This window comes from Hemicordylus capensis, chromosome 6, assembly GCF_027244095.1.
Source record: "Hemicordylus capensis ecotype Gifberg chromosome 6, rHemCap1.1.pri, whole genome shotgun sequence".
Classification (NCBI taxonomy): Eukaryota; Metazoa; Chordata; class Lepidosauria; order Squamata; family Cordylidae; genus Hemicordylus; species Hemicordylus capensis.
Genome location: NC_069662.1, coordinates 1,122,220 through 1,148,592, shown reverse-complemented (window position 1 = coordinate 1,148,592; position 26,373 = coordinate 1,122,220). Strand labels below are relative to the sequence as shown.

At 62.4% G+C, this 26,373-nt stretch overlaps 1 protein-coding gene across 2 annotated transcripts in view; it reads right to left on the bottom strand.

The window, feature by feature from the left end:
• Positions 1 to 26,373, bottom strand: part of LOC128329037 (polyamine-transporting ATPase 13A3-like) — a 31,041-nt gene that overhangs the window by 2,476 nt on the left and 2,192 nt on the right. Inside the window, exons 2-32 of one of the 2 annotated variants that reach the window (XM_053259459.1) lie at positions 19,972 to 20,056; positions 19,438 to 19,531; positions 18,562 to 18,735; positions 17,068 to 17,247; positions 16,842 to 16,993; positions 16,625 to 16,694; positions 16,365 to 16,499; positions 16,100 to 16,172; positions 14,372 to 14,503; positions 13,960 to 14,142; positions 13,702 to 13,859; positions 12,505 to 12,693; positions 11,608 to 11,669; positions 10,944 to 11,094; positions 10,240 to 10,344; positions 10,091 to 10,108; positions 9,737 to 9,890; positions 8,122 to 8,242; positions 7,178 to 7,302; positions 6,366 to 6,541; positions 6,129 to 6,263; positions 5,539 to 5,618; positions 5,385 to 5,427; positions 4,245 to 4,354; positions 4,009 to 4,105; positions 3,085 to 3,157; positions 1,926 to 2,103; positions 1,600 to 1,805; positions 1,075 to 1,163; positions 814 to 894; positions 486 to 575 (exon numbers count right to left, since the gene is read on the bottom strand). In XM_053259459.1, the coding sequence (XP_053115434.1) occupies positions 486 to 575; positions 814 to 894; positions 1,075 to 1,163; positions 1,600 to 1,805; positions 1,926 to 2,103; positions 3,085 to 3,157; positions 4,009 to 4,105; positions 4,245 to 4,354; positions 5,385 to 5,427; positions 5,539 to 5,618; positions 6,129 to 6,263; positions 6,366 to 6,541; positions 7,178 to 7,302; positions 8,122 to 8,242; positions 9,737 to 9,890; positions 10,091 to 10,108; positions 10,240 to 10,344; positions 10,944 to 11,094; positions 11,608 to 11,669; positions 12,505 to 12,693; positions 13,702 to 13,859; positions 13,960 to 14,142; positions 14,372 to 14,503; positions 16,100 to 16,172; positions 16,365 to 16,499; positions 16,625 to 16,694; positions 16,842 to 16,993; positions 17,068 to 17,247; positions 18,562 to 18,735; positions 19,438 to 19,488 (3,591 nt within the window). In that variant the 5' untranslated portion in view covers positions 19,489 to 19,531; positions 19,972 to 20,056. The remainder of the gene's footprint in view (positions 1 to 485; positions 576 to 813; positions 895 to 1,074; positions 1,164 to 1,599; positions 1,806 to 1,925; positions 2,104 to 3,084; positions 3,158 to 4,008; positions 4,106 to 4,244; positions 4,355 to 5,384; positions 5,428 to 5,538; positions 5,619 to 6,128; positions 6,264 to 6,365; positions 6,542 to 7,177; positions 7,303 to 8,121; positions 8,243 to 9,736; positions 9,891 to 10,090; positions 10,109 to 10,239; positions 10,345 to 10,943; positions 11,095 to 11,607; positions 11,670 to 12,504; positions 12,694 to 13,701; positions 13,860 to 13,959; positions 14,143 to 14,371; positions 14,504 to 16,099; positions 16,173 to 16,364; positions 16,500 to 16,624; positions 16,695 to 16,841; positions 16,994 to 17,067; positions 17,248 to 18,561; positions 18,736 to 19,437; positions 19,532 to 19,971; positions 20,057 to 26,373) is intronic. The other variant, XM_053259460.1, reaches the window with a different exon arrangement.

The window sequence follows — 26,373 nt, the reverse complement described above, 5'->3', positions numbered from 1 at the left end:
CAGCTTTGCCCCCCACCCCACGCCTCCCTGCCTCTCCCCACTCCTGCACTTCACCTCCCCTTCTCGAGACCATGGGGCTGCCCCAAGTATTCGGGGCAACAGTTACCCATCCTCCCCAACAGCTCCTCGGTCTCCATCACAGCTTTTAGAAAGAGTGTAAAATCTTGGCTTTTTGCCCAGGCATTTATTTGATCCTCTGCTGCTGCTCTTCATACTCTGTATTGCTCTATGCTTTTGTTTTAAATTTTTAATCAGATTTGTTTTAATATTTTTCACTTAATATTTTAATTGTGTCTTTTTTACCATCTTGTGTTTAAATTTTTGCTGTAAACTGCCTTGGGATTGTTTTAATGAAAGGCGGTATATAAATTTAACAATCAATCAATCAATCAATCGTCCCAGCAACCCACAGTGGGCACGGCTCTCCCACCATGCACTGCACGGCCACACCCTCTCTCGCAGGCAGCCATCCACTCTGCTCTTACCTGCGGGTAGGTGGCCTGGTTCGGATATTCGTACTTCCGTCTGGTATAGCAAACACGTTGCCACAGGATGTGGCAGTCACAGACAAACTTCTGGGCAGGGAGAGCAACAAGGTTTCTCGTCACAGGAGGCGGCAAGACCAGAGGCTTCAGACGGGTGGGGGGCCAGTGGCAGCATTCCCTCCCTGGGTGGGGTTGACCTCATCTCCCATCATCCCCAGCCACAACTACAGCTGAGGGTGATGGGAGTTGTAGTCAAGAACATCCAGGAATCCCTGTCTCAGGGGACACTGGCCAGGAGGGAGGAGCAGAGGCCGAGCAGGCGCCTTACCTCGAGGAAGAGGGAGAGCACCAAGTTGCTGAGCATCAGGACCAGCAGGATGAGTCTCCACTCGTAGGGGATGCAGTCCAGCTGAGGAGAGAGGTGTCAGGCTCTCACTCCGGCCCACCCGCCCTCCAGGCAAGGGGGCAGCAGGAGCGCCCAAGCAGGCCTGCTGGACTTGGGGAGTGCCCAGCAGCGCCCCCACCCCCGCCGGACCACGGAAGGAGCCCAGCCCAGCTGCAGGGAGGAGGGGCCGAGGAGGCAGCGTACCTCGAAGCGCTCGTCCAGGGCAGAGATGGGCCACAGCAGGAGGAGAAGCAAGAAGCCAGAGGTGGCAGCCAGGGAGGCCACAAAGAAACCTACGGGGATTGGGGCGGGGGGGGGGAGAGGTCAGTGCGCTGCTAGGCCTCCTCTGCACACAGGAGGGGGCTGCCCACCTTGACCGCAGCGGCACTCTGGAGGGTCGGGCAGGGGTCTTCCGACCCTTCCCGCTGGGGATCGAACCCAGCACCTTGGCATGCCCGGCACGTGCTCTGCTGCTGAGCAACAGATGCTCCTGACGAGCCCCTTGAAGTTGCCTTCGGCAGAGTCCAGCCCGTCAGTCGACTGACCCTGACCAGCAGCGGCTCTCCAGGGGCCCTTCCAGGCCTTCTGCCCTGAAGAGGGTGGGGTGGGGGAAGAGGGTGGGGTGGGGGAAGAGGGTGGGGTGGGGGAAGAGGGTGGGGTGGGGGAAGAGGGTGGGGTGGGGGAAGCGGGAGGGAGGGGGCATCTGGCCCTCTGGGAGGGGCCCCTCACCGTTGCTGTGGGTGGGCTGCCGGAAGGGCCGGCCCTTGGAGAAGGCCAGCGCCACCGCGATGTACTGGAAGCAGGAGATGTAGAAGAGGGTGGTGTTCTCAAAGCTGCGCACGGAGCCCTCCTCCTTCTCCTCCTCCTCCTCCTCCGGCTTCGGCCCTGCCGTGCCGTTGGCATCCAGCGAGGCGTTGGGCAGGGAGCCGCACTTCCTGGAGGGAGGGAGGGAGGGGAATGGAGGAGCCCCGATGGCAGAGCGGCCGGCTCTCCTCCCCGGCTGGGGGAGCCCTCCAGCCGCCCGGCCCAGCCGGCCCTGGCCCCCAAGCACTCACCCTGCATCCTCCTCCTTGGGGCGATACCACGGCTGTCCCTGGACCAGGAGGAAAGCCCCCACCTGGAAGGCCAGGCACAGCAGGATCTGGGTGAGCACGGAGAGCAGCAGCTGCGGCGAGACCAGGCTGGTGGGCGGCCGCTGGGGCACCAGGCGCCTCCACGAGCTGTTCAGACTCACTGGAGGGACGGGGGGGGGGGGGAGAAGAGCACAGCAGTGGGGCCCCTTTCTGGACTCCAAGGCCCAGGGCCCTAGAGCTGGCTTCCAGCCGCCCCCCACTAGGAAGGCAAAGCAGGGCCCGGCCCAAGGCCACTGAGACTCCGCAGCGGCTGGCGGGGGGGGGGGGCAGACCAGGCACAGCTGCCTCTGGTTGCCAGCCACTCTGGGGGTTCCTCTCTCTCTCTCTCTCTCGCCCCACCCCACCCCACCCCAGCAAGGCAGGAAGAGAGAGGGAGGAGCCCATGGAGGAGGAGGAGGAGCTGCTGCTACTGCTGCTGGGGCCTGGAGGAAGCTGCGCCTCGTTTGGCGCCCCCTGCCTCCTTAGGACCAGCCGCTGCTGCTGAGGGACATCCCAGCCACAGTTCCAGGCTTTGTGCAGCCCCTCTCTATCCCCCACTTTTCTCCCCACCTCTGTTTCCAGGATCACACAGGCTTCCCTTGACCACTCGTGCCAAAGCTACCCGCCCCCCCAACAGGCATTCCACCCCCCAAAGACACAGCGCCAACATCTCCCAAGCATAGAATCTGAGCCACCACAGGAACATGGGAAGCTGCCATATACTGAGTCAGACCATTAGTCCATCTAGCTCAGCATCGTCTACCCAGACTGGCAGCGGCTTCTCCGAGGTTATAGGCAGGAATCTCTCTCAGCCCTCACTCGGGGATGCTGCCAGGGAGGGAATCTGGGACCTTCTGCTCCTCCCAGAGCGGCTCCATCCCCTAAAGTGAGTATCTTCCAGTATTCACACTTCTCGTCTCCCATCCAAATGCAACCTGGGCAGACCCTGCTTAGCTAAGGGGACAAGTCCTGCTTGCTGCCAGAAGGCCAGCTCTCTTCCCCTACCAGGGGTGGGGAGGGATTAGGGAGAAGAACATACACCCCAGCTTTGAAACAAACACACCCACACATGGGGGTTTGGTGAGGCAGGTGAACAACTCACTGGTGAAGGCCAAAGACATGATGATGGCCACGTCAATGAAGAGGTACTGTGTGTCCCCCAGGTTGCTCAGAATCTGGAAGAGAATCCGTAATGCTCGCGATCAAGAAAGGGACTGAAAAGGCGGCAGCCAGGATTGAACGCCCTCCTGCAAAGCTCTGGGTCTGCCGCATTCAGTACAGTTCCAGTTGCCTGACCCTCAAAGGTGTCAGTGTGGTTAGAGTATTGGGCTTGGATTGGGGAAACCCGAGTTCAAATCCCCGTTCAGCCATGAAACTCTCAGTGGGTGTCTCTGGACTGGTCATTCAGCTCTCAGCCTACCCTACCTCACAGGGTTGTTGTGAGGAGAAACATTTTAGAAAGGCTTCTAAAAGCCTTTTGCACTTTGCAGCCAAGCGGGGGGAAGAGGGGCGGCAGGGAGGTATCCTGCCGCCTGATTACTACGGAAAACACGTGCGCCGGAGGGGGGAAAGCGGCGGGAGGGGTAAGTCAACCCCCCCGCCCTTAAAGGAACCCCCCACCCCAGTGCCGGACTGCAGCTCCGCGGTTCCGTGCACACCCCTACTGAACACCACGGAAGCTCCGAGGCAAGGCTGAGCCTCTGAACCCCGACTCCTTTCAACGGCATGACTTCCTCGATGCTGCCCAGCATTTGGCGTACCTCATTTGCTGCCAGCAGAAGAGGCAGGGAGGATGGCCATGTACGGCGGGGGGGGGGGGGACACACACCATCCGGGAGGGCTCTTGCCTCCTCGCCCTGCTTGCGAGCTTCCCACCAGGGACACGGTGGGGAGCAGGAGGCCGGCCTGGATGGACCTGCTGCTTCCAAGGGGCTCTCCAGCCGCTCTTACGTCTCACTGCTTGCCCCCTGACTCAGAGGGCACCTGAAAAATGAATCTGGCCCTAGGAGGGATTCCTGCCACTCACCGAGTAGAGAAGCAGGACACTGAGGTACTGGATGATACTGTACAGGGCCATGAACTTGAAGACACAGAAGGAGGTCACAAGGGCGGCACGGCCTTCCCTGGGGAGACAGACACGCCATGCTCTGCAAGGGCCCCGATTACAAATCCCAGCATGCATTTCTCCAGGGAAGGAGAGTCGCGTCTCCCAATGCTCCAGGGTTTTGTGCGCCAGAGAATCTACCGGATTCTGCCACCTACCGGATGAGGTCTGGGACGCAGGAGATGTTTGGTGTCTTGGAGGTGAAAGGCGAAGCCACGGAGGCCTCCAGCTCAGAAAGGGAGATGCCGGCGTGAGCCTGCTTCAAAGCCTGGGAGGGCAAGGAAGAAGAGCAGAGAGAGAGAGAGATCAGAGGCACGCTCCAGGGCGGAGGGAGGCTCTTGGACAAGGCCCTCTTCCAACTGTTTGTGGTTATCAGCCTGTATGCTCAGCCACTTGACCTAACGCCCAGAATCCTGTGCTCCTCTCTCAGGTCCCTGCGCAAGCCTAGCTGATGCTCATTAGTCAAACAAACCAAGGCTTTTGACTCAGTAGCTCAGCCACAAACGCCCATTTCTGGAGAGAAATGCCCTGAAAACTGTGGTACATCTGCTGGTACCCTCCAGGCTTGACTACGGTAAGACAATCGACGTGAGGCTGCCTTTGTGTGTCATCTGGGCCCTGCAGTTGTGGCAGCCAGACTGGTCTCTGGGATAGCCTGAAGAGACCTTGTAAACACTGATCTTAAAAGAACTGCACTGGCTGCCAATATGTTTCCAAGCAAAATACAAAGTGCTGGCTATTACCTATAAAGCCCTGGACGGCTTAGGTCCAGGGCACGTAAGAAAGTGCCTCCTTTGTCATGAACCCTTCCGCCGATTAAGATCATCTGGGGAGGTCCGGTTACGGCTACCACCAGCTCGCTTGGTGGCTACTCAGGACTGGGCCTTCTCTGTGGCTGCCCCGGGGCTCTGGAATGCACTCCCTGTTAAAATCAGTGTTTCTCCATCTCTGGCTGTTTTTAAAAAGACCCTTAAGACGCACCTGTTTCCTCATTAATTAATTTGAATTGATTTAGTATCATGATTTGTTTTAACCATTTTCTCCCGTTTTTATGTGGCATTGTAACTTATGTGCACTGCCTGGGGGTGCACGTGTCGGGCGGTACAGGAGAAGGATCAACAAACAAAGGCCCTTTAAGGCTGCCATCCTACACACGCTCAGCTCCACTGACTGAGCACAGTGGGACTTGCTTCCGAGTAAAACTTGTATAGGCTTGGCAGTGACGGATCTCCTCCACCACATCTGCAGGGCAGAAGGCATCGGCTGGACGGGATAGCATGGCAGAGGCAAAGACTTACCCCACAGTCGTTGGCTCCGTCCCCGCACATGCCCACGGAGTAGCTGGAAGACAGAAGCCGGGTTAGAGGGGGTCGGGCCCCTCCCCCCCCCCCGGGCCACCCCTCCCTAGAGCCAGGGCGGGGCTCAGGCAGACAGGCCCCAGAGCAGACTCACTCTATTTTCGCCAGCGCTTCCACCAACTGGGTCTTCTGGTCTGGGGCCATGCGGGCATAGACGGTGCCACAGAGCAGCAGCTGGGCGGGGGAGACAGACCGAGAGGGACGGGCCGTTGGCACAAGAGCAGCACGCCTTGGACCGGTCCACCCCAGGGGGGGCTGACAGCCCAGCCCCACAATGGAAGGGGAGGCAGGGAAGCGAGCTCCCAAGGGCCTAGGAAGGAGCTCTCTCCCCCAAAACCAACCTGCTCCCCCTCACCCCCATTCTCTGGGAGGAGAGCTGGTCTTGTGGTGGCCAGCCTGGACTGCTAAGCAGGGTATTTGGCTGGGAGACGAGATGTGTGCGCCCTCGAGGGGAGCGCCCCGCTCAGGGGACGATGGGGCCGCTCTGGGAAGAAGAGCCTCTGCCGGCTTGCAAGCAGAAGGCCCCCAGTCCCCTCCCTGGCAGCAGTAGCAGCTGGGAGAATTCGCTGCCGGTCTGGGTAGACACGGGCCTGACGCAGGAGAAGGCAGCTCCCAGCCACCCCGCAGGGCTCCAGGGACCCTCGGCTCAGCCCCACCGTCTCCCTCCCGCCCACCGACACTCACCTTGGGCAGCAGGTCAGGGAAGTGATCCAAGAGGACAGAGAAGGACTTTCCACTGATGGCGAAATGGTAGCTGGTGTCTGGGGCCTCTGGCCGGGGCAGCTCCTCCTCCGCCTCACCCAGCATCAGCTTGATCTCCTGAGAACCCAGAGACGGAACAAATGCGGCCCCCTCCTCTGACACACGCCCCCCCCCACCGCCCTGCCCCGCAAGGGATGCTGCCCACCCAGGCTGCCTCACCTCTTTGCTTGCCTTGTCCGCGGGGTCCGGCCCCGGGAGCTCGTCCACGTACTGCCAGTGGATGGTGGCGGGCTGCCCGTCCCTGGGGGGCAGGGCTTCAGTCACAACCACTTTCCCCTGGGCTGGGATCATCCCACACTCGCGGCCCACAGAGATGGCCGTCAACAGATTATCTCCTGGGCCACGGGGATCGGGGGCGGGGGGAAGAGGAAGGGAAGGAAAGACGGACACCATCACAGCAACGCAGCTTCCACTGGAAACGCTCAAAGACCCAGGAGTCGGGGGTCTACGCTCCCCTGCAGCACTACACCCCGGGACTTTGCTCCCCTCCCCAGAGAACCACAGGAGCCCGGCTGGGGGGGGAGGGGCCGCCTTTGCACACAGAAAGCTCCTGGTTCAATTCCTAGTGCCTCCAAGTAACAGGCCGAGAACAGCAGAGAGCTGCCGCCAGTCAGCCAGAGGAGACAAGACTGGGCTAGACGGGCGACGGGTTGGCTCAGCATGAAGCAGATGAACACGTGCTTCGTACGGGTCAGGCTGAAGGACCAGCTAGTCCAGCAGCAGCAGCTAAGCAGACGCCTGCTAGAAGCCCCCCAGCAAGGGACACAGACAGGGGCCCTCCTCCCTCCCCAGTATCTGGTAGTGACTGGCACAGCTGCTGATGGGCCCCACCCTGCCCCTCCGGGAATGTGTCAGAGGCCATCCAAAGAGGAAATGGGTGTTCTCGGGCCTGTCCTAGGGAAACCCACCCTCCCACCAGCTGACTGCCCCTCCTCCCCCCAGAGGACACGGCCCCCTGCCGCCGGGCACACCTGTCACCATGACGGGGCGGATGCAGGCCCTCCGCAGCTCTGCCAGGACTGGCACCGTTTCTGGCTTCAGCTTGTTCTGCAGCATGACGAGGCCCAGGAAGTCCATGTGGCACTCGATGACATCCCTGAGGGAAGCGGCTGGTCAGGAAGGCCCGGAGCCGGGGGGGGAGGGGGGCGCGGGCCCGGAGCCGGGGGGGAGGGGGGCGCGGGCCCGGAGCCGGGGGGGGGAGGGGGGCGCGGGCCCGGAGCCGGGGGGGGGGAGGGGGGCGCGGGCCCGGAGCCGGGGGGGGGAGGGGGGCGCGGGCCCGGAGCCGGGGGGGGAGGGGGGCGCGGGCCCGGAGCCGGGGGGGAGGGGGGCGCGGGCCCGGAGCCGGGGGGGAGGGGGGCGCGGGCCCGGAGCCGGGGGGGGAGGGGGCGCGGGCCCGGAGCCGGGGGGGAGGGGGGCGCGGGCCCGGAGCCGGGGGGCGCGGGCCCGGAGCCGGGGGGCGCGGGCCCGGAGCCGGGGGGGAGGGGGACGCGGGCCCGGAGCCGGGGGGGAGGGGGACGCGGGCCCGGAGCCGGGGGGGGAGGGGGACGCGGGCCCGGAGCCGGGGGGGGAGGGGGACGCGGGCCCGGAGCCGGGGGGGAGGGGGACGCGGGCCCGGAGCCGGGGGGGGAGGGGGACGCGGGCCCGGAGCCGGGGGGGGAGGGGGACGCGGGCCCGGAGCCGGGGGGGGAGGGGGACGCGGGCCCGGAGCCGGGGGGGGAGGGGGACGCGGGCCCGGAGCCGGGGGGGGGAGGGGGACGCGGGCCCGGAGCCGGGGGGGGAGGGGGACGCGGGCCCGGAGCCGGGGGGGAGGGGGAGGGGGACGCGGGCCCGGAGCCGGGGGGGGAGGGGGACGCGGGCCCGGAGCCGGGGGGGGAGGGGGACGCGGGCCTGGAGCCGGGGGGGGAGGGAGACTGACCTGCTGATGTGCTGGACCTTGTGCCAGGTGAACCTGTTCTCCAGCCGCCGGCTCGCCAGCGCAATGACCCGCAGCCCCTGGCGCGTGTAGGACTCCAGCACCGCCGAGAAGTCGTCTGGAACTGAGCAGGCCTCCGGGGGTTACAGAGGGCCCAGAGCGCCCCAGAGCCCGGCTTCCTGTCGCCCAACACCCCCATTCTCCCCAGAGGGCCTGCCCAGGCTGGGCTCCCAGAGAAGCCAAACAGCAGCAGGGACGTCCCCCGGAGGAATCGACCCATGCGCCCCGGCTTCCCGGCCCTCCGCAGAGCCATCTGGGAAGAAGCAGCGTGCCCCCTTGCTTAAGAAGACTGCCCCCACCTTCCCCCTAGAGTGGGCAGCGTCCCCTGGCAAGCGGGCAGCAAACGCCGCTCTGGTAAGAGGCGCTGGGCCCAGAGTGCCGGCCGAGGGGCTGCTCAGGTCTGCCCAAGAGGAAGCTCGGGGCTCCCTCTCCTCCCTCCCTTGGCGAGAGCAGAGGTGGGGGGGGGGGTCCCCAGGGCCTTCTTACGTGGCAGCAGCCAGGGTTGGGCCTCTCACCGCAGGGCTGCTCCCGACCATAATCCGGGGGCCGTACACGCTCCTGACTGGCCACCAGGAGAATTCCAGGACCCAGGCAGGAGGAGGGGGAAAGGCTCGCCGTGGGAGCGCTGGGGACGGAGGCGGCAGGTGCGGGGAGTGCTGCTCCTGGACCCTCCCTCGGGCGCTGGGTCACAGCTCTGGGCTCCCGCACTGCCGCCCTCCCCCAGCTCGCCAAGGGGCCTCTCCCCTTCTTCCTGATGCCTTGCTGCTGGAGTTCCGCAATGGCCAATCAGGAGCATGCCTGGCTTCCACCCAATTAGGGGCGGGGGCCTCTCCTGCCCCAATGCCGATTTCGAGAACAGCCCTAGTGAAAGCTATTCACTGGGGAGCCTATCACTACCTAGTAGACACTGTGGCCATACGGAACCTCCATGCTCAGAGGCAGGCTACCTCTGAATAGCAGCTCTAGGGCAGCCACAGCAAGAGAGGGCTCCTGCCTTCCTGGGGGCTTTCCAGAGGCACCTCACTGGCCGTGGTGGGGAGGGGCAAGGGGGACTAGATGGACCCTCTGTGGTCTGCTCCAGCAGGGCTGCCCTCCGGACGGACCACAAGCCCTGGCTGGAGCCCTGCAGTTGGGGACGGGAGGATTCCAACAGCAGCAAGGCGGTCGTGGCCGCAGAAGCTGGATGCCCGAGCATGCAATGCGGCCACAAGGAAGCCGCTGCCTTTCAAGGGGCTGGCTGGGAACCCAAGGGCTGGGCACTCGTGTTCGCTCTCACAGGGATCCCCAGATGACGCTGACTACAACTCCCATAATTCCCAAGCAAAAGCCATCGCAGCTGGGGACTCTGGGAGTTGTAGTCAGCAACATCTGGGAATCCCTAGACAGGGATCACTGCTGGGCACATGAAACCTTGGAGAGTCGCTGCCAGCCAGGGCAGATCAACCAAGGGTCAGACCCCGCAGACAGCGGCTTCCTGTGTCCCACTCCCCCTCTCGCCCCCCCCAAGGCAAGGCCTCCTCCCTGCCCCTGCCCCCCCCGGCCCCCGCTAGCAGCTCACCCGTCTCCTTGCGGCAGAGGCTGCCCACAGTCTCGGGGGCCCCCTTCATGTAGGCCACCAGCCGCTTCTCGCCCAGAGTCCGGGTCACCACACTCATGCGCTGGAGGCTGGAGGAGAAGGGGAACTGCACCAGGATCCCAATTTGGTAGAGCTTCTACAGGAGGCGGAGGCGGGTTTGGTAGGAAGGGAGGGAAGCAGAGACTGAGCGAGTCAGGACCAGTGTGATTCCCAGAGGTTGTGGACTACAACTCCCACAGTCCCCAGCAAGGCCATGGCCTTGGCAGCCCACCCCCTCCGGGCATCCCTGTTCCAGGGAGGCCAGAGGCGGCAGGGAGACGGGCTGCCTTCACTCACCATCAGCTCCAGGAGCTCCTGGAAGAGAAGGAGAAAGAGAGAGCGAGAGGCCGGGGCCTGGGCATTGCCCCCCAAGCTGGGGGGCAGGCGGGAGGCCGGGGGCAGGACTCTGCAAGGGGCCGAGGGGCTCCCACCAACTCCTCACTCACCTCCTCTGCTGGGGCTCCAGGCAACGCCTGGCCAGGAGGGTGCACAATGGTGGGCTGGATTTGGTCGTGCAGGGCGGTCTCCTCCTGAGTAGGCTCCTCCAGGGCCTGTCCAAGAGGGGAGAACCAAGAGCAGGCCACACTATGCGACCAGGGCCTGGCGCAGGCCAACACGCGCAACCCCTCTGCACCCCCCCAGGCCCCCCAACCAGCAGCCCACATGCGGAGCCATACAAAAACTGAACAGCCATCTGTGTGTGTGTGTGTGTCAGACACCCTCTGCTTGGAGAGGCCTGGCAGGCAACACCTGAGGGCCCCCTGGGGAAGGGAGGAGATGGCTTCTCCCCTCAGAAGGAATACCCCCACCCCACTGGAGAGGAGAGCTGGCCTTGTGGTGGGGTGCACAAATCGTCCCCTTTGCTAAGCAGGGCCCCCTTGGTTTGCATTTGGATGGGCGACAGCAGGACCGCCAGACCTTCCCCTCAGAGGATGGGGCCGTAGCTCGGGGAAGAGCCTCGGCTTGCAGGCAGAAGGTCCCAGATTCAATCCCCGGCCGCTTCTCCAGGCAGGGCTGGGAGAGGCTCCTGCCCGAAGCCTTGGGAGAGTCGCTGCCAGCCCGTGCAGGCAAGACGAAGGGTCCGCGGCAGCGTCTATGTTCCCCTGCAACACCTCCCTGCTCACCGCCCCCATCTGGCCCAAGGCCTTACCCAGCCGGTGGCCTCAAACATCTTGAGGTCAAGGGGGTCCCCTGAGAGTTGTCCCCCGATGGTGGTGAGCGAGTGGCAGGCGGCCATGGTGGCCACAAAGGGAGAGCCCGTCAAGCTGGCGGCACGGAGGTCCTGGCCTGCGGGGAGGAAGCTGAGAGAAGAGGAAGGCCAGGCTGCTGCGGGAGCCGCTTTGGGTCAGCCACAGCAGAGGGCACACAACCGAAGATGGCGGGGGGCTGTGGGCTGGAAGCCCTGGCCAGCGGGGAGTGTGCCCTGTCTTGGCCAGATCCGCGCTCCCTGTAAAAGGTCCAGGACGCAGCTTCTGGCTAGGAGCCCCCACCCCACCCCCACCCCCACCCGTTTCAGCTGGTGCCGTCAGCTGGCTGCCAATCTGGAAACGCCTGGGACCAGCCCAGCTCTGGCAGGAGATGCCTCTGGACCGCAGCCCCCATCCCTCCCAACACTGGGGCCAGGACCCGAGGAGAGCCACCCGCCTTCCCAAGGGAGGCAGGATGAAGCCGTGTGGTGTTCGTTGCAGCACGCAGCCCTCCTCTGGCCACAGAAGTGACATCTCTTGGGTGGAGAGGGGGCTTCCACTCAGCTAGCAGGGTGGCCAGGGGAGGGGAGGGGCTTCCCGGGGCTCCCCCCACCCTCCCCCACTCACCATCCATCCTGTGCTTGCACAAAACCCCAGAGGTCTAATCCATCCTCCGTCAGGGTCCCCGTCTGCAAGGGAAAAACCAGATCCTATCAGCACTTACACATCATTCTTATGCAGGAAGTTGTGATGGCCACTACCTTGGATGGCTTCAAAAAGGGCTTGGATTGGAGAAATGCTTGGAGGCCAGGTCCACCTACGGCTACTAGTCCGAGGACTAGAGGCCACCTCCAGCCTCAGAGGCAGGATGCCTCCGACTACCAGCTGCAGGGGAGCAACGCCAGGAGAAGGGGCCTGCCTCCGTCTCTTGCCTGTGGGTTCCCCAGAGGCATCGGGGGGGGCACTGTGGGAAACCGGAGGGTGGACTAGATGGGCTTCCTTGGGCCTGATCCAGCAGGGCTCTTCTAATACAGCACCACCACCTATAAAGCACTCGTAATGCACTAGATGCTGTCGAGAAATAAAAAGTATGCAATCTTTAAAGACGTGTGGCAAGAGGAGGAGAGTGGGAGGGGAAGAGGAAACTGGGCTAGAAGGCAAGAGAGCCATAGTCGGAGAGACAGGGAAGAAAAACTCAAGCAAAACCACCGCGGAGGGAAATGCCAGAGAGGAAAGGGCGGCTTCCAGTGACTTCTGCGAGCAAGAGGGAGATCAGCCAAACAGCTCGACGCAGAGAGTGGTGCAAAGAGAGAGCTGAGTGCGAGAGAAGAGACGGAGCTGAGAAAGGGGTGAGTCTGAGAAGACCCGAGTGTGACGAGGAGAGGGGCTGAGGAGGGGACCAGAGAGAGAGGAGGAGTGGCCAGCACCTGACGAGACCTAAAGGTGGAGAGAAGACGTTTCACCCCAGAGGCAGCCAGTGAAGCGAAAGCAGCAGGCGCCCCGCCCCAGCACTCTCTCAGGTACCTTATCAAAGCACATCAGGTTGAGCTGCCCACAGATGTTGATGCGCTGAGGACTGATGGAGAAGATCCGCTTCTCCCGCAGGCGCCACTGGGCGTACACCACCCCGGCGGTCATGGCAGCTGGCAAGGCAGGGGGCACCGTGATGGTCAGGATGTCCAGGGACTTCCGGATGATGCGGTCCACCGCTTCCTGCAGTCAGAGGGAGCAGGAGAGGACCCTTCAGGATGGGACCCATTTCCATCAAACCCCCTCGTGCCTGTGCTTCAAACATATCGCAAGAGCTGCTTATCACAAACATCTAAAACCCGGCTTTACAGTCCCAAAGGCTTCCAAAGCACCTTAGAAATGTCACACACAGCAACAACAATGCAGCCAATAAAAGCGATTTGACCACCAGCAGCAGCAAAATCAGCAGAAGTCAGAACAAAAATTCAAGATCTGGGGACAGTTCTGGGAGACCTAAACGGAAACAAGCCCTTCACCTTGTGGAGAGGAGAGTTGGTCTTGTGGTAGCAAGCCTGACTTGTCTCCTTAGCTAAGCTGGGTCCACCCTGGTTGCATACGAAAGGGAGACTAGAAGTGTGAGCACTGCAAGATAATCCCCTCAGGGGATGGAGCCGCCGCTCTGAGAAGAGCAAAAGGTTCCAAGTTCCCTCCCTGAAAGAGCCTCTCCAAGATCGGGCTGAGAGAGATTCTAGCCTGCAACCTTGGAGAAGCCACTGCCAGTCTGGGAAGACAATACCGAGCAAGACGGACCAATGGTCTGACTCAGTATACGGCAGCATCCTCTGTTCCCATGTACCTGGTGCAGAAAGGATTCCACACACAGTGCCAGGCCCACCTCCCTGGGGACACTGCTCTGTTTTCTGGAGATAGGAGCTTAGAATTCTTGTGCAATAGAAAAAGAACAGAGGTCACCCCTCAAGCACCGCCATCCCAGAACTGGGCTCACATCCTCACTAGGCAGCGATGGGCAGTTGCGGAGGGCCCTCCAAGACTCCCACGGCTGGCCCCTGAAGCCACCTCTGTGCCTATCCCTGCTGGGGTGTGTGGAGGCACTCTCCCATCACCTGCCCAGGTAGGAGGGGCCCCCCGGAGGGCAGCACCCCCCAGACCCCCGGCCAGTCCTTTCCAAGACAACCTAGCCGGACTGTTCCACAAGCCCTCCTCCCTCCCGGCTTCCCCAGGAGGACTCACGGCCTGCCGCACGCTGCAGATCACGGAGTACAGCATGCCGACTCCAGCAACCACCACCAGGCACAGGAGGAACCGGTAGGCATCTCTGTACAAGCGGAAGTCTGTCGGCTTTGGGAACAAGATGGAGCAAACCAGCTGCCCCTTGGAGGTGGAGAAGCCTGGGGGAGAAGTGAGCCCAAGATGATGCCCCCGGAGAGAAAAGGGGGCCCCAAATCCTCCGAGGCCCTGAGCGGATCGTGGCCCCAGGGCTGCCATTACCTGTCCGGATGACCAGCGCCCGTACAGCTTCCCCGGAGTAGTACCGCGTTTGGATGACAGAAGTGCCGCAGAAGAGCGTGTGCCGCTTGTGCTCTTCCGGGTCGTAGATGGGATCCTGGAGAGGCCTGCTGGTGCCCTGGGCTGGGTCAGGCAGGGCCGTCTTGGTCACAGGGACGCTCTCGCCTGAGGACAGCAAGAGAGCGCGAGAAAGGGATCGGCTTGGCAGGAGCTCCCTCTCCCATGAGCTCACAGGGCCACCCCACCCCCAGGACACCCTTCTGAGTACCCCCCCACACACACACACACACTTGCCAGCTTGCCCACTGGCAGGCTGCTGGACCGGACAGGGCTTAGCCTACCCAGCAGGGCTGTCCTTGGGTCCTTCCGTCCCCGCCCTCTGCCCCACCCGCACCTGTGAGCAGGCTCTCGTTGGCGATGGCCGTGCCGCTCAGCAGGACAGCATCACACGGCAGGGTCAGCCCACCTGGCGGCACCAGCAGCACGTCCCCTGGCACCAGCTGAGTGGAGAAGACCTCCTCCGTCTCTGCAAGAGAAGCAGGGATGCAATGCCAGCTAGCAGGCAGCACGCAGCCTGGGCCGCACAGCCAGCAAGGAAGCAGAAAGGGAATGCCACACGTGTGTCACGCTGCCCAGAAAGTGCGGCAGCTTGTGAGAATGCGGAGAACCTCCCTTCACCCAGCGCCCTCTTCCGGGGGTCCTTGACTGGGAGGCCAGCCAAGGACCATGGGGCGGAAGTGGGTGTCCATAGATATATTTAACTCATTTATTTTTGGATTGGTACCAGTCCTCATCCTAAGCCCCCCAGGACGAATGGCAACAAGGCAGAAACAGCCCTAAAATGTCAATAAAAGCAACTTTAGAAGAGAGCCAGGGCAACTCATTGGCCAAAAGCCTGAATAAAAAGGGTTGAGGCTCGCTGTTGGCCTTTAAGAGAGCCCTAAAAAACTGACTTGTTTGGCCTGGCCTTCCAAGGTTTGTAAATTGTTTTTTTAAAGAATTTTAATTAGTTTTAAATGGTTTTTGTTTTTGAAATGTTTTTATATTGTTTTTAGCACTCTGTATTAAATGCGGTGTGTTTTTATGTCTTTTAAAACTTGTTGTACACTGCCCAGAGCCTTTGGATGGGGCGGTTTATAAATGTAATAAACAAACAAACAATACATAAATAAAATGGCTGGGAGAGAGGGAGCCACTTGGCTCTCTGCTGTAAGCAAGATCCAAAGTCTGGGGGCAGTCACCGAGAAGGCCCCACGCCGTGTGCTCAACCAACGGGCCTGGGCAGGTGTCGGCATGCAGAGCAGAGCCCTCCCAGCCAGCCTGGCCAGGTCTAGATGGCGCAGAACGGGACGGCCCCTTGTTTCAAGGGTGGCTTTTGCCCACCCCCAGGGGCGTAACAAGGCCGGAGTGGGCCCAGAGACAAAATTTTAAAATGGGCCCCTCGCTGATGCACACACACTTCACAATATATAGGCATGTGACTTGCCTCTGGGGGGCCCCCAGGCAGCCGCCTCCCCTTGCCTCATGGTAGTTACGCCCCTGCCCACCCCCCTTTCCAAGGATCAGCCTACAACGCGGCTCTGCCTGGAGTCCGACCCTTGGTCCATCTAGCCCGGTTCTGACTGGCAGCCGCTCTCAGGCGGAAAGAGGTCCCCTTCCCAGCACCAGATTGAGTATGGGGGGTGCTCAGGACCGCCCCGGGGGGCTTCGAAGCCCGCCCTCTGCCTCGGAGCCAGCACCCCTTCGCTCCCCACTCCCAAAGTGCCGCTCCTCCAGCCAGACAGCTGCACGGCCCAGCTCCAACCACTCACACCACCGCCTCAACCGCATGGGGCAGCAGCCTCCGCCAGCCCACAGGCAGGGGTTGGGGGGACCGGCTGTCTGCTGAGAGGTTGCCAGCCAGGGCCTCAGGGGTCCTCCCATGGGCTCCCCAGCCGAAAGATCTGCTCCTCCCTGCGCCTCACTTAGCACCCCTGGCTTGGGGGCCTGGGAGCGCCTGCACATGGGCCCTGGCAGCATTGCTTGAGCATGCTGGACACCCACTCGCAGACTGGGCGGGGCGGTGTCCGTCTTGGACTGCCCCTGCCTGCCCTGGGCCCCCTGCCCTTTGGCGCTCACTCACCACACGGCCCCCGATAAACCGTCACCCGGATGATGTTGTGGGCGGCAACCATGTCATGCAGCAGGACGTATTGCTGGGGGGGGGGGAGAAGAAGGGTGGTGAGCGCCCACGTCCCCAGCCCACTGAGCAGGAGAGGCTCCAGGCCTCCCACCCCCCGCCCTCCCCACCTCCACCAGGAGCTTGTTTCCGGCCGCTCCCTCCCTCTGGGGGAAAGACCCACCCAGCCCCCCTGCTCAGCCTGCCCGCCCCCCTGCCCGCCACACACCTTCCGGATGGTGTAGAGGGAGAAGCAGATCGACACGACAGACATGAAGAGGATGGCGGAGGCGTACTGGTAATAGTCGTCCAGGGACCACAGGACCATGCTGAAGACTTGGAAAACGTAGAAGGGGTTCAACACCTGGCGGGGGGGGCAGGGGGGAGAAAGAGAGTCAGGACTCCAGGTTCCCAGTGAAGGCAGCAGCCACTCTTTGGAGTCAGGGTGAGGCCTCTCCCACCGGCAGCCCACCCCACCCGCAAGCTTACCTCCTTGATCAGGAGTTTGGGGAGGGAAGGCACTTCCACACCGATTTGGTTGGCTCCATAGAAAAGCCTCCTGCAGACAGAGAGGCGGGGGGGGGGGGGTCAGAGGGGAGGCTCCTGGCCACTGCCTCCCCCCACCCCCTTCCTCCCCACTCTGGGCTGGGACCCCTGAGGACAGGGGGAGGCGCCTCAGCCCCCATGCCCCCCCCACCGCCCTTACCGGTAGTCCTGGGTGCTGCGGGGGAGGCCAGTCGCATGGCGGCCGTGCAGGGAAGAGCAAGGCAGCCCCAGGTCCAGGGCCCGGAGCCGCCGGAAGGACTGGCAGGCAGCATGCCAGAGGTAGCGCACATTGTGGTGGAGAAAGAAGCGGGTCTGGCGGGCAAGAGGACCTCGGTCAGCGCCCTGCAGGGGGGGGCAGAGCCCCTCCCCCCGCAGCCACCGCTCACCTCTGTCTGCTCCCCCCAGGCGGGCCGGGACAGAGAGCCCTCCTCACACTCCCACTCCTCCAGCTGGCTGACCTGGCACAGGGGCCTCTTGCTCTCCGCCAGCTGGGGAAAGCCCAAGGGGTCAGATCCGGGGGCAGAGAGAGAACACACCCGGACCCTGGACCAGGTCCGGAACTCATCCTGCAAGCGTGGGGGGGGGGAGGAGGAGGAGGAGCAAGAAGAAGAAGAAGAAGAAAACACTGCCTGATCCTGGCCTGGCCATCGACCCAGGACGCCCCAGATCCCACCCCCACCCCCAGACAGGCCCGGCTTCCCATAAATATCTATCGATAGATTTATTTCTCCTAGGCATACCAGTCGCTAAGCCCATGCCTGGCAGCTCTTGCGAGAGTTCGCGAGCAGCTGCCAATTAGCAACCAGACGGGGAGCAAAGAGAGATGCCGGCCGCCAGCGGGTGGCCGGTGGGAGAAGGTGGGGGCATGCCGGCCTGGCCGCCGGGAACTGGCAGTGGGCGGGAGGAGGTGGCGGGCCAGCTTTCCGGCCAGCCCACCAGCCAGAATGCGCCGGGGGGGGGGGGGGCAGAAGAAGTGGGCTGCTCCCGCCAGCGGGTGGCCGGCCCACGGGAGCAGGCAGCGGGGCCGGGCTGGCCGCCGGGAATTGGCTGGCTGGCGGGCGGGCAGGAGTGAGGTGGCAGCAGGCCAGAAATTGCGGGTGGAGGTGAGGGGAGAAGCAGGCTGGTCGGCGGGAGCAGCAGGCGGTGGGCCGGCCCGGATGCCAGGAATTGGCGGGTGGGAGGCGGCGGTGGGCCGGTTTTCTGGCCAGCCCGCCAACCAGAAACCGTGGGAGGGGGAGAAGGGGGGGAGAAGCAGGCTGGTGGAGGTGTAGATGTTCTGCGCCTGGCCCAGCTAGTATACCTACATTTACCAAAAAGAAGGAGGACTCGGATTCAAGACAACCCTGTTATATTTAACAGGAAAGAACTGGGGGAGAACCTTGTCTTGGATTCTGGTAAATATGATGTTTCCCAAGCAAACAAAAAGACCACAATCCTATAACAACACACAGCAACAAAATAGCAGATTCGGACAAGCAGAGATAACAGCACAAGGCCAGGAGAGCCTCTTTGAGAAGAGCATTCTGCGGACAGAGGAGCCACCACCAAGGAGGCCCTTTTCTCCTCAGTGCCAGGAGTGGCCAGTGCTGATGCGGACTCTCCCTCCAGCTGCTCCAAGGGGGAGGGGCAAGACACAGAGCCCTCCGGCAGGCCTCTGGCCTAGCAAGGCTTTTTGCCTCTTTAGCAAGGCAGGTCTGCTCAACTCCAGATCCCGCTCATGGCTCGCTTCCCAATTTATCCTCTCCGCTGCTGGTTTCCGCCTGGCCCTCTGGGTTCCAACATCAGACTGAACCACCCTGGCCAGAGTGCATGTCTGGTGGGGGCAGGGCAGAGCCGGAGAGAGGCACATGCAGAGGGTCAGCCAGAGGCTGGGCCCCTACCGTGGTCCTCAGAAGCAGCACCCGGGCATCCCGCAGCGGCACAGCACGGCAGGTCCACTTGACGCTCAGCTCTGGCAGCCAGTAGAGGAGGAGGAGGAGGAAACCTCCGCTGCAGACGGTGCCCAGCGAGACCAGCGCGAGCTTCCAGCAGCAGGGGCTGTAGCCGGAGATTTCCTGCGGGGGAGAGGAGGGAAGAATCGTCCCCCAACAAAACAAGGTTGCTGGAGGGGAACCGGTGGGGTGGCAGGGTGGGTTCCGGGAGCCAGGGCTGGATCTGCTTAGACCAAGGACAGAGGGCCAGCCCCTCTTCTCTTTAGGGAGCCTCACAAGACCCCCCTGGGTGGGACCGCCTCCTGCTCCCCACACTGGGAGCGCCACAGGCAGGGCAGGAGGCAAGGGCCCTCCCCTGCTGTTGCAGACTCCTCCTGGGCTGGCGGCGTTGCCTAGTCCCTCCAGGAACTGGCCTCATCCTCTTTTTAAAGCCCTCATCCGTCGGCCGTGAATTCTGCACTGGGGGAAGGAGGCCTCTCCTTCGACCTGGCCTGGCCCTCTTGGCCCCCCGTTGGCAGGAAAGCGGCTGTGGGGCCAGCGCTGCCCTCCCCAGGGACGGTGAGCCTCCTCTAAGGGCCGCGTCTCAAGGCCCCTTCAGGCGGGCCAGTCCGCCCTGGATTACCCGCCGCCTGCTCTCCCAGTCGGGCGGGCTGAAGGTGAAGGCACCCCGCTCTAAATCCATGCTTATGGGAGAACCACGGGGCCTGATCCTGGGGGATGCCCGCCTGGAACCAAGGCGCAGCCCTTGCCCGGGACTAGCGGATCTGGAGCACAAGGAGGCGGTCTGGGGTGAAGGGGGAGGCCGGGCGGCAGCGTCCCACTGACCATCTCGTCTTCCTCGTTGCAGTTCACGTACGCCTTGCCCGCTCTCTCCATGTCTCCTTCCTGTGGGTCACACGCCTACCCCACCTCCAGGCTCCTAGAGGGCAGAGAGCAGGAGCCCATGCTGCAGGCGAAGCGGGACCAGCCGGCAGCCCAGACGCCCTCGCCCCTCACTCTGCGCAGAGGCCTGCCGGAGCCTCCTGGACCTTCCCTCCCTCCCTCCACTCGCAGCTCGGCCCGCAGCAAGGCCCAGCCAGGCAGCCAGGGGCCACAGGAGGCTCTGCCCGCCCCAGAGTCACCCCCTCCTCAGGCTGCCTGCCCCCTCCCCGGCCAAGGCACTCCAAGCAAGGGGACGGGCAGCCCCCTCAGCCGGGCCTGCTGCCGCTGCCGCCTCGCTCCGCGCTGAATGCGGCCCCCCGTGGCGCCCTCCCACCCACACACTTGTGGCTGTGGCACGCGGGGCCTGCAGCCAAGGCAGGAGGGCCACAGCTCTGCTCCCAGCTCCCCGCCTCTGCCCAGCGGGCCCAGCACACTTACGGCAGCTCTTGTCACTGTGTCAGCTGTAGGGCCCTGGATCCACCGGCCACATCCAGGACGGAGAGGTTGGCAGCCTCCTCAGGAACTGGAGGGGGGGGAGAGGAGAGCAGGCGGGGGACTGAGACAGGCGGCAATGCCAGGGGCCAGCAGCCTCCTGCGCAGAGCCACACACCCACGGGCCTTGCCCGGTGCAATGTCCAGGGCGCCCATGCCATGCAGAGGGGGCTATTCAGGGAGAAGAAGGGGAGCAGCCGTCGTTCTCACCACCAACTCCCACGTGGCAAGAAATGGGGCCCCGGAGCGCTGCCTATCCGCCTCCCTTGCTGCAGGGCTCTGGCCGGCAGCCTCACGTCCCTTCTTGCTCTTCCCCCTGAAGCCCAGGGCTGCCCAGCAGCCTCTGAGGAGAGCAGCCTTCAACTGGTGGGTTGGTTGTCAGTCACCCCAAACTGGGCTGTGCACAGTGGCTAAGGGCTTCTGCGGTGGAGGATGATGGGAGTTGTAGTCCAACAGCCTCTAGGGCAGTGATTCTCAAAGCTGGGTCCTCAGGTGTTATTGGACTTCAACTCCCATAATCCCCAACCAAAGGCCACTGAGGCTGGGGATTATGGGAATTGAAGTCCAATAACACCTGAGGACCCAAGTTTGAGAATCCCTGCTCTAGGGGGTCCCTGCCTGCTCTAACCCAAGGCGGCTCACACCGAAAACCAGGAGTCTTGCCAGTGCTCCGGCTACTTTCTAACAGGCAACTCTTCTAGACCACAAAGGGCTGGCTGGACACCCTAGAGCTGGGCCACCCCTTAACTACGGAACAGCAAAACGGAGTGATCTGTTAAAAACCTGAGGCTTTTTCTAACCATTTCCCTCCAACTCTAAAGCACTTTAAACGGTGAAAAGATCAGCCCTTCAAAACTGCACTTTTCATGAAAACAACTTCTCATAAAACCTCCTGCTCACTGGGCCAAGAGGCACCTTTCAACGTGGTGGATCTCTTCATTGAGCAAGGGGAGAGTAACTGGCCCGATCCACCCCCAGCACAGCATCCCTCCAGTGACTGTGGCTAGTGTCTATCTGATGTTGCTTTTTAGATTGTGAGCCCTTTGGGGACAGGGAGCCATCTTATTTATTTATTATTTCTCTGTGTAAACCGCCATGAGCCATTTTTGGAAGGGCGGCATAGAAATCGAATAAATACATAAATATAAATAAATAAACAAATTCCCCCCCGATTTATAGGCCAGATGTGTACACACAGCGCTGGCCGTGGTGGCTGGGGCTGATGGGAGCTGTAGTCCAGCCACGCCTGTCTTCTGTGCCTGCGGGCACTCTTGCTGGCTAAAGTCTGCAGCAGAAGGGAGGGAGAGGCAGACACTGGCCAGGAGGACCCAGCCGCAGTGGGCTTTTGTCCTGCTGGGTGGAGCTACTGGGGGGTGGGGGGGGCATCCTGGGTCTGGAAAGGGCTGAGGCAGGTGCCCGAGAGATCCAAGGAGCCCGGCCCTGAGGCTGCTTTCCCTGCAGACCCTCCAGGGGGAGCACTTGCCAGATGCTGGCTGTGGGTCAGCCCCGAATCCGTTTCTGGCTCACGGGGGTCAGAAGAGGACAGACAGGGCTGTCCAGTCCAGCGTCCTGTTCCTCACAGGGGCCAACTGGATGCCTCTGGGGTCAGCTCTACCACTGGCTACCAGCCTGGTGGCTGTGGCCACCTCCCGCCTCAGAGGCAGGGACGATGCCTCTCAATTACAGGGGGCAGGGAGCATCAGCCAGAGAGAGGGGCCTGCCCCTCTCACCTCTTGCCTGTGGGCTTCTCGGAGGCATCTGGTGGGCCGCTGTGGGAAACCGGAGGCTGGACTGGATGGGCTTCCTCGGGGGGCCTGATCCAGCAAAGCTCTTCTAATGTCCTGATTATGAAGGCCACCAGCAGGGCTCAAAGGCAACAGACCGCCTTTGCAGCCCCTGCCATAAATGATATCCAGAGAAAGAGGGCTTCCAAAAATGGGGGGGCTCCAAAATGGGGGGCCCTCCCTTTAGTTATCATGACCAGTCGCCGCCACGGACAGACTCCTCCGGCTCCAATCCCCCTTCCAGGCACTCTAGGCCAGCAGCGACCCCCCAGTTAACTGGGACTCTCCCTGGCCCCCCAGTTCCAGGGGGCGCCTCCCTTCCTCCTCTGCCCTTTCGTGCCTCACGGCCTAAATGCTACCAAGGGCGCAGCAGGGACCTCTGGAGAGAAGAGACGCCAGCTCGGAGCGCCCCCTCCCTTCTGTGGCAAGGACAGGCTTCAGTGGGGGACACGGGGTGGGGGGGACAGCCAGCAAGCTCCCTTCACCTGTGGAGTTGCTGCCAGCGGGCCTTGCTCTGTCCCAACTGGCCAGGCAGCCCTGAGGGCAACCGAGACGGGCCCTGGCTAGCCCCAGCATGTTCCGGCCTCTTCTGCAACTGGCCCACCTCCAATGTGCTCAGCTACCCAAACACACACACACCAGCGCCAATTTTTGTGGGCAGCCAAAACACTCGGAAGATCGGAGACCCTTCCCTAAGAAGACTATTCACAGCCAGGGGTGGCAACCAGAGGCTCTCCAGCTATTGCTGGACTACATTTCCCATCACCCCCAGCCTCCGGTCAGCCACCACTGGTCAAAGTGCTTGAAGCGTCTTAGCTTAGAAAAGAGACAATGACATGGCAGAAAGAGCAGACTTCCTCCTTTTCTTGGGACGGCGGAACTCAGGGCCACTCCATGAAGCCAACTGGCGGGACAGACCAAAGAAAGGCCACGCACTGCACAATTAACTAATGGAATTCACTGCCACGAGATGCGATCAGACGGCTTTAAAGAGAGATTGGATAAATCAGAGGAGGAGGAAAAGGAACTGCTACTAGCCCTAACTTGGCCGCTGCTAACTAGGCAAAGAGGCACCTTTTTAATATGGTGGTTCTCTTTATTTAGCAGGGGGAGAATGACTGGCCCTACCCACCCCCAGCACAGCATCCCTCCAGTGGCTGTTGCTGGGGTCTGTCTTATGTTTCTTTTTAGATTGTGAGCCCTTTGGGATAGAGATCTATCGTATTTATTTGTTATTTCTCTGTGTAAATCGCCCTGAGCCATTTTTGGAAGGGCGGTATAGAAACCAAATAAATAACAGTAGTAGTAGTAGCAGCAGTAGCAGCAGCAGCTGCAGCTATGTGGATCCTCCATGTTCTGAGACAGACTATCTCCAAATGCTAGAGACAAACAAGAGGGAAGGTTTACTGCCTTCAAGCCATCTGGTTAGCCATGGAGAGAAGCAAGATGCTGGAGCTTTGGGGCCAGGCTCTCCTTGGGTTTAATCCTGCTCTCCGCTGAGCGCCTGCTCCTTCCCTGAATCTCCACCCCGCCCTCTACAACAACTTGTTGTTCGAACAGGCCAAAGAGAAGCAAGCCTGCCCAGCCCAGCTCTGCCCGGTCCGGTCCGCAGATGGTGTGAAGCCACATCTCCTGAAGAAGCTCCCCTCCTCCCACACCTGGGCTCACACCTGGCACCCTGCCCCCACCTCTCTCCTGCCCAGGTGAGTGGCTTGAGGGTTTCACGCATGTGATTTTGGAGAGGGGAAAAGTGAGAAGATTGAGCACCAACCTTTCCAGACAGGCAAGTTTCATCACCCTTTGTTTGTATGGCAAATAAAATCTGCAACCCAACCTTTAAGTTTCCTGGAGTTGCGGCAAGAAGAGATTTGCACATGGAGGGGTGGGGGACGCCCTCACAGGTGTCCTGGCTCCCAGCCCCCTCCCTTGCCGAAGCCGAGCAGCGGGCAAGCCTGCTCTAATCCCCTCCGTCAGCCAGTTTACAAATGCTCACATCCTTTTGGATTCCTGCAGCTGCCTTCCGTGCAGTCAGGCCATCTCGCTCAGTATCGCCTGCACTGACCGGCAGCAGCTCCCCAGGCACAGAGAGGTCCCTTTCCCGGCCCCTGCAATCTGAGATCCTTTTCCCCTGCAAGGGCTGGGGCCCTTCTGCGGCCAGTCAAGACCCCTGCAGCCGCCACAGGCAGAGTCAGCCCCCTGGTCCACCTAGTTCAGGACTGTCTGCTCCAACTGGCAGCAGCTCGCCAAGGTCCTGCCTCTCAAGGCCTCTTTGGAACGGGAGCAGCGGACAGGGGCTGCAGCTGGAGCCTTCTGTGACCCAGGCATGCGCTCCACCGCCTCTGGGCTCTGCCCCCCCTTCCCGCGGCTGGGGCCAAGCGGTGCGCTTTCACCTCTGGACACATGCTCAGCCAGGGCTCCAGGCACAGAGGAGCAAGCACCCCCACGGGGCCTGCAGGAGAGGAGCCCCCAAGGGGCAGGGCAGCCCCCTGGGACAGGCGGGGAGCCTCGGGGGGCAAGGGCTCCTGGGTGATGCTGGAGGTACACACTCAGGGCCTCGCTCAGGGCTGGGGGAGACAGAGCGCCCCGAGCTGCCGGAAAAGCCTCCGCCCGCCACTGGGGGCACTCGGCGCTGCATTGGGGGGACTGGCCAAGGAGGAGGGGGCCAGGCCTCCGAGGTGCTCCCTGCACAGACCTGAGCAGGGCTGGAAGTGCGCCGGACTCTCCATGCGAGCGCCCAAGCAGTGTCCGGAGGCCTGGCGTTGCTCAGCCCGGAACCGCAGGATAGGCCTGGGCGAGCCACAGCGCCCGGCTGGCCGCAGCAGCCCTGCCCAGCTCCACTTCCCGGGACCTCCAGCGCCTCCGTGCGGGGCTGTGCCACAATCCTCCTCTCGCGGGCAGAGACAGTCCCACCCGGGGGGGGGCAGGGAGGCAGGGCCAAGAGGCCAGGGCAGCCTGGCGATGGAAGCGGGGCTCTCCTGGGCCCAGTGAGGAGGTGGGGGCCCCTCGCTAGCCCTGCTGGGGTCCCTCCAGCCCTGGACTTCCGGCACCAGGCAGGGGCTTAGACTCAATGGCCCCCAAGGGTGGGCTTCTCGCACCGGCCAGGCCCAGCCCCACCCCACTGCCGAAGCTGGTGAGCCCCACCCCTCCCGCTGGCAGGCAGTGGGGAAGCCATGGCTGCACACAGAGGGGGCTTTCCTTCCTCCTCGGCACAACCCTCCTGGCCCCACCTCTTCCCCTTTCCTTGGGCCCCCATGTTGCCAAGGCAGAGGGCAAATGGGAAGGAAGCCAGCCAAGCAGCTGCCCTCATTTCCTCCGAGCTCTTTCCCTGGGAGGGGGCTTGAGATGCCAAGTGGGGCAGCACAGGAAAGCCAGGACTCCTGGGCTCTTCGTGGGGGAGGGAGGGGAGCCTTGTGGATCAGGGCAGGGGAGCCGCCGCCAAGCGAGAGGAGGGCAAACCCTCTTCTCCCCAGTCAGGACAGGCCTTGCGGAGGAAGTTCCCCACCCATCCCCGGAGAGGGAGAACAGCTCCAGCGGAGGGGGGGGGGCTGCTTCACGGGAGTGGCAAATGCAGCCCATTTGGTGCGTGGTTATAATGCTTCTGAGCCACAACGGCTTTTCCTCCAGGGCAGAGATCTGGCAGTTAGCTGGGCTGGGTGCCGGAAGCCCACCTCCTCCTCTGAGCTCTCTTCCAGTGCCAGGACACCTGGGTTCCCTAGGCAGGCCCTCCCAGGTGAGAGCAACTGAGTGGCTGAGGGCAGGTATCCTGGCTTCACTCCGGAGCAAGGTGGGGCCTAGCAGGCTAGGGCAGGAGGAGAGGGAGCCCCAGCGCCTGGATCTGCACCCCAGCCGCCATGCAGCCTCTCCCCCAACACCCCGCTGCACAGCCTGGGAAAGGGTCACAAACAGCAGCAGAAAAGGATCCGCTCCCCAGCAGAGTCTAAACGGGGCAAGCACACCCTGTTCCGGGAGGGAGAGGACACACAGCAGCTCCCTGGGCCCACTGCGCTGGGGCTGAGAACCAAGGGGTGGGGCCTGGCAGCAACCAGCTGGGCAGTCTGGCCCCAAGGCTTGGGGGGGGGGAGAGCTCTGGGGAAGCAGCAAGCTGCCCCTGCCCCAGGGCAGCGGAGACCCAGGCCGCTCCTGAAACCGACAGATTTCTGAGCTACCTCAAACTGGGGGGGGGGGCTTCCGCCAGCCATCCCTACAGAGACGGGGAGATGATCCCAGGCAGGAGAGGAGGTTGCTTGCTCCATCACAGGACCACAAAGGTCTCCACGCTGAGGCCGGAGCACCTTGGGGGCGTTTGGGGCTTCTTCCCCTCAGCACCTTTCCCCTCTTCCTTGGAAAAAAGGAGAGGGCCCAGGGGGCTCCCCAGGGCTCAGGTGTGGGTGTGGGTGTGCGCGTGCATTGATCTAGCAACTGATCTAGCGTGTCCTTGACTTGATCTGGCCATCAAGTCAGCTTGAGAAAGAAAGGCAGTGAGCAGCAGCAGCAGCAGCAAACCAAAGGGAGAAGAGGCGGCCAGTCCCAAGACAGAATCCGTGCAGGCCTTGGACTCAGTCTC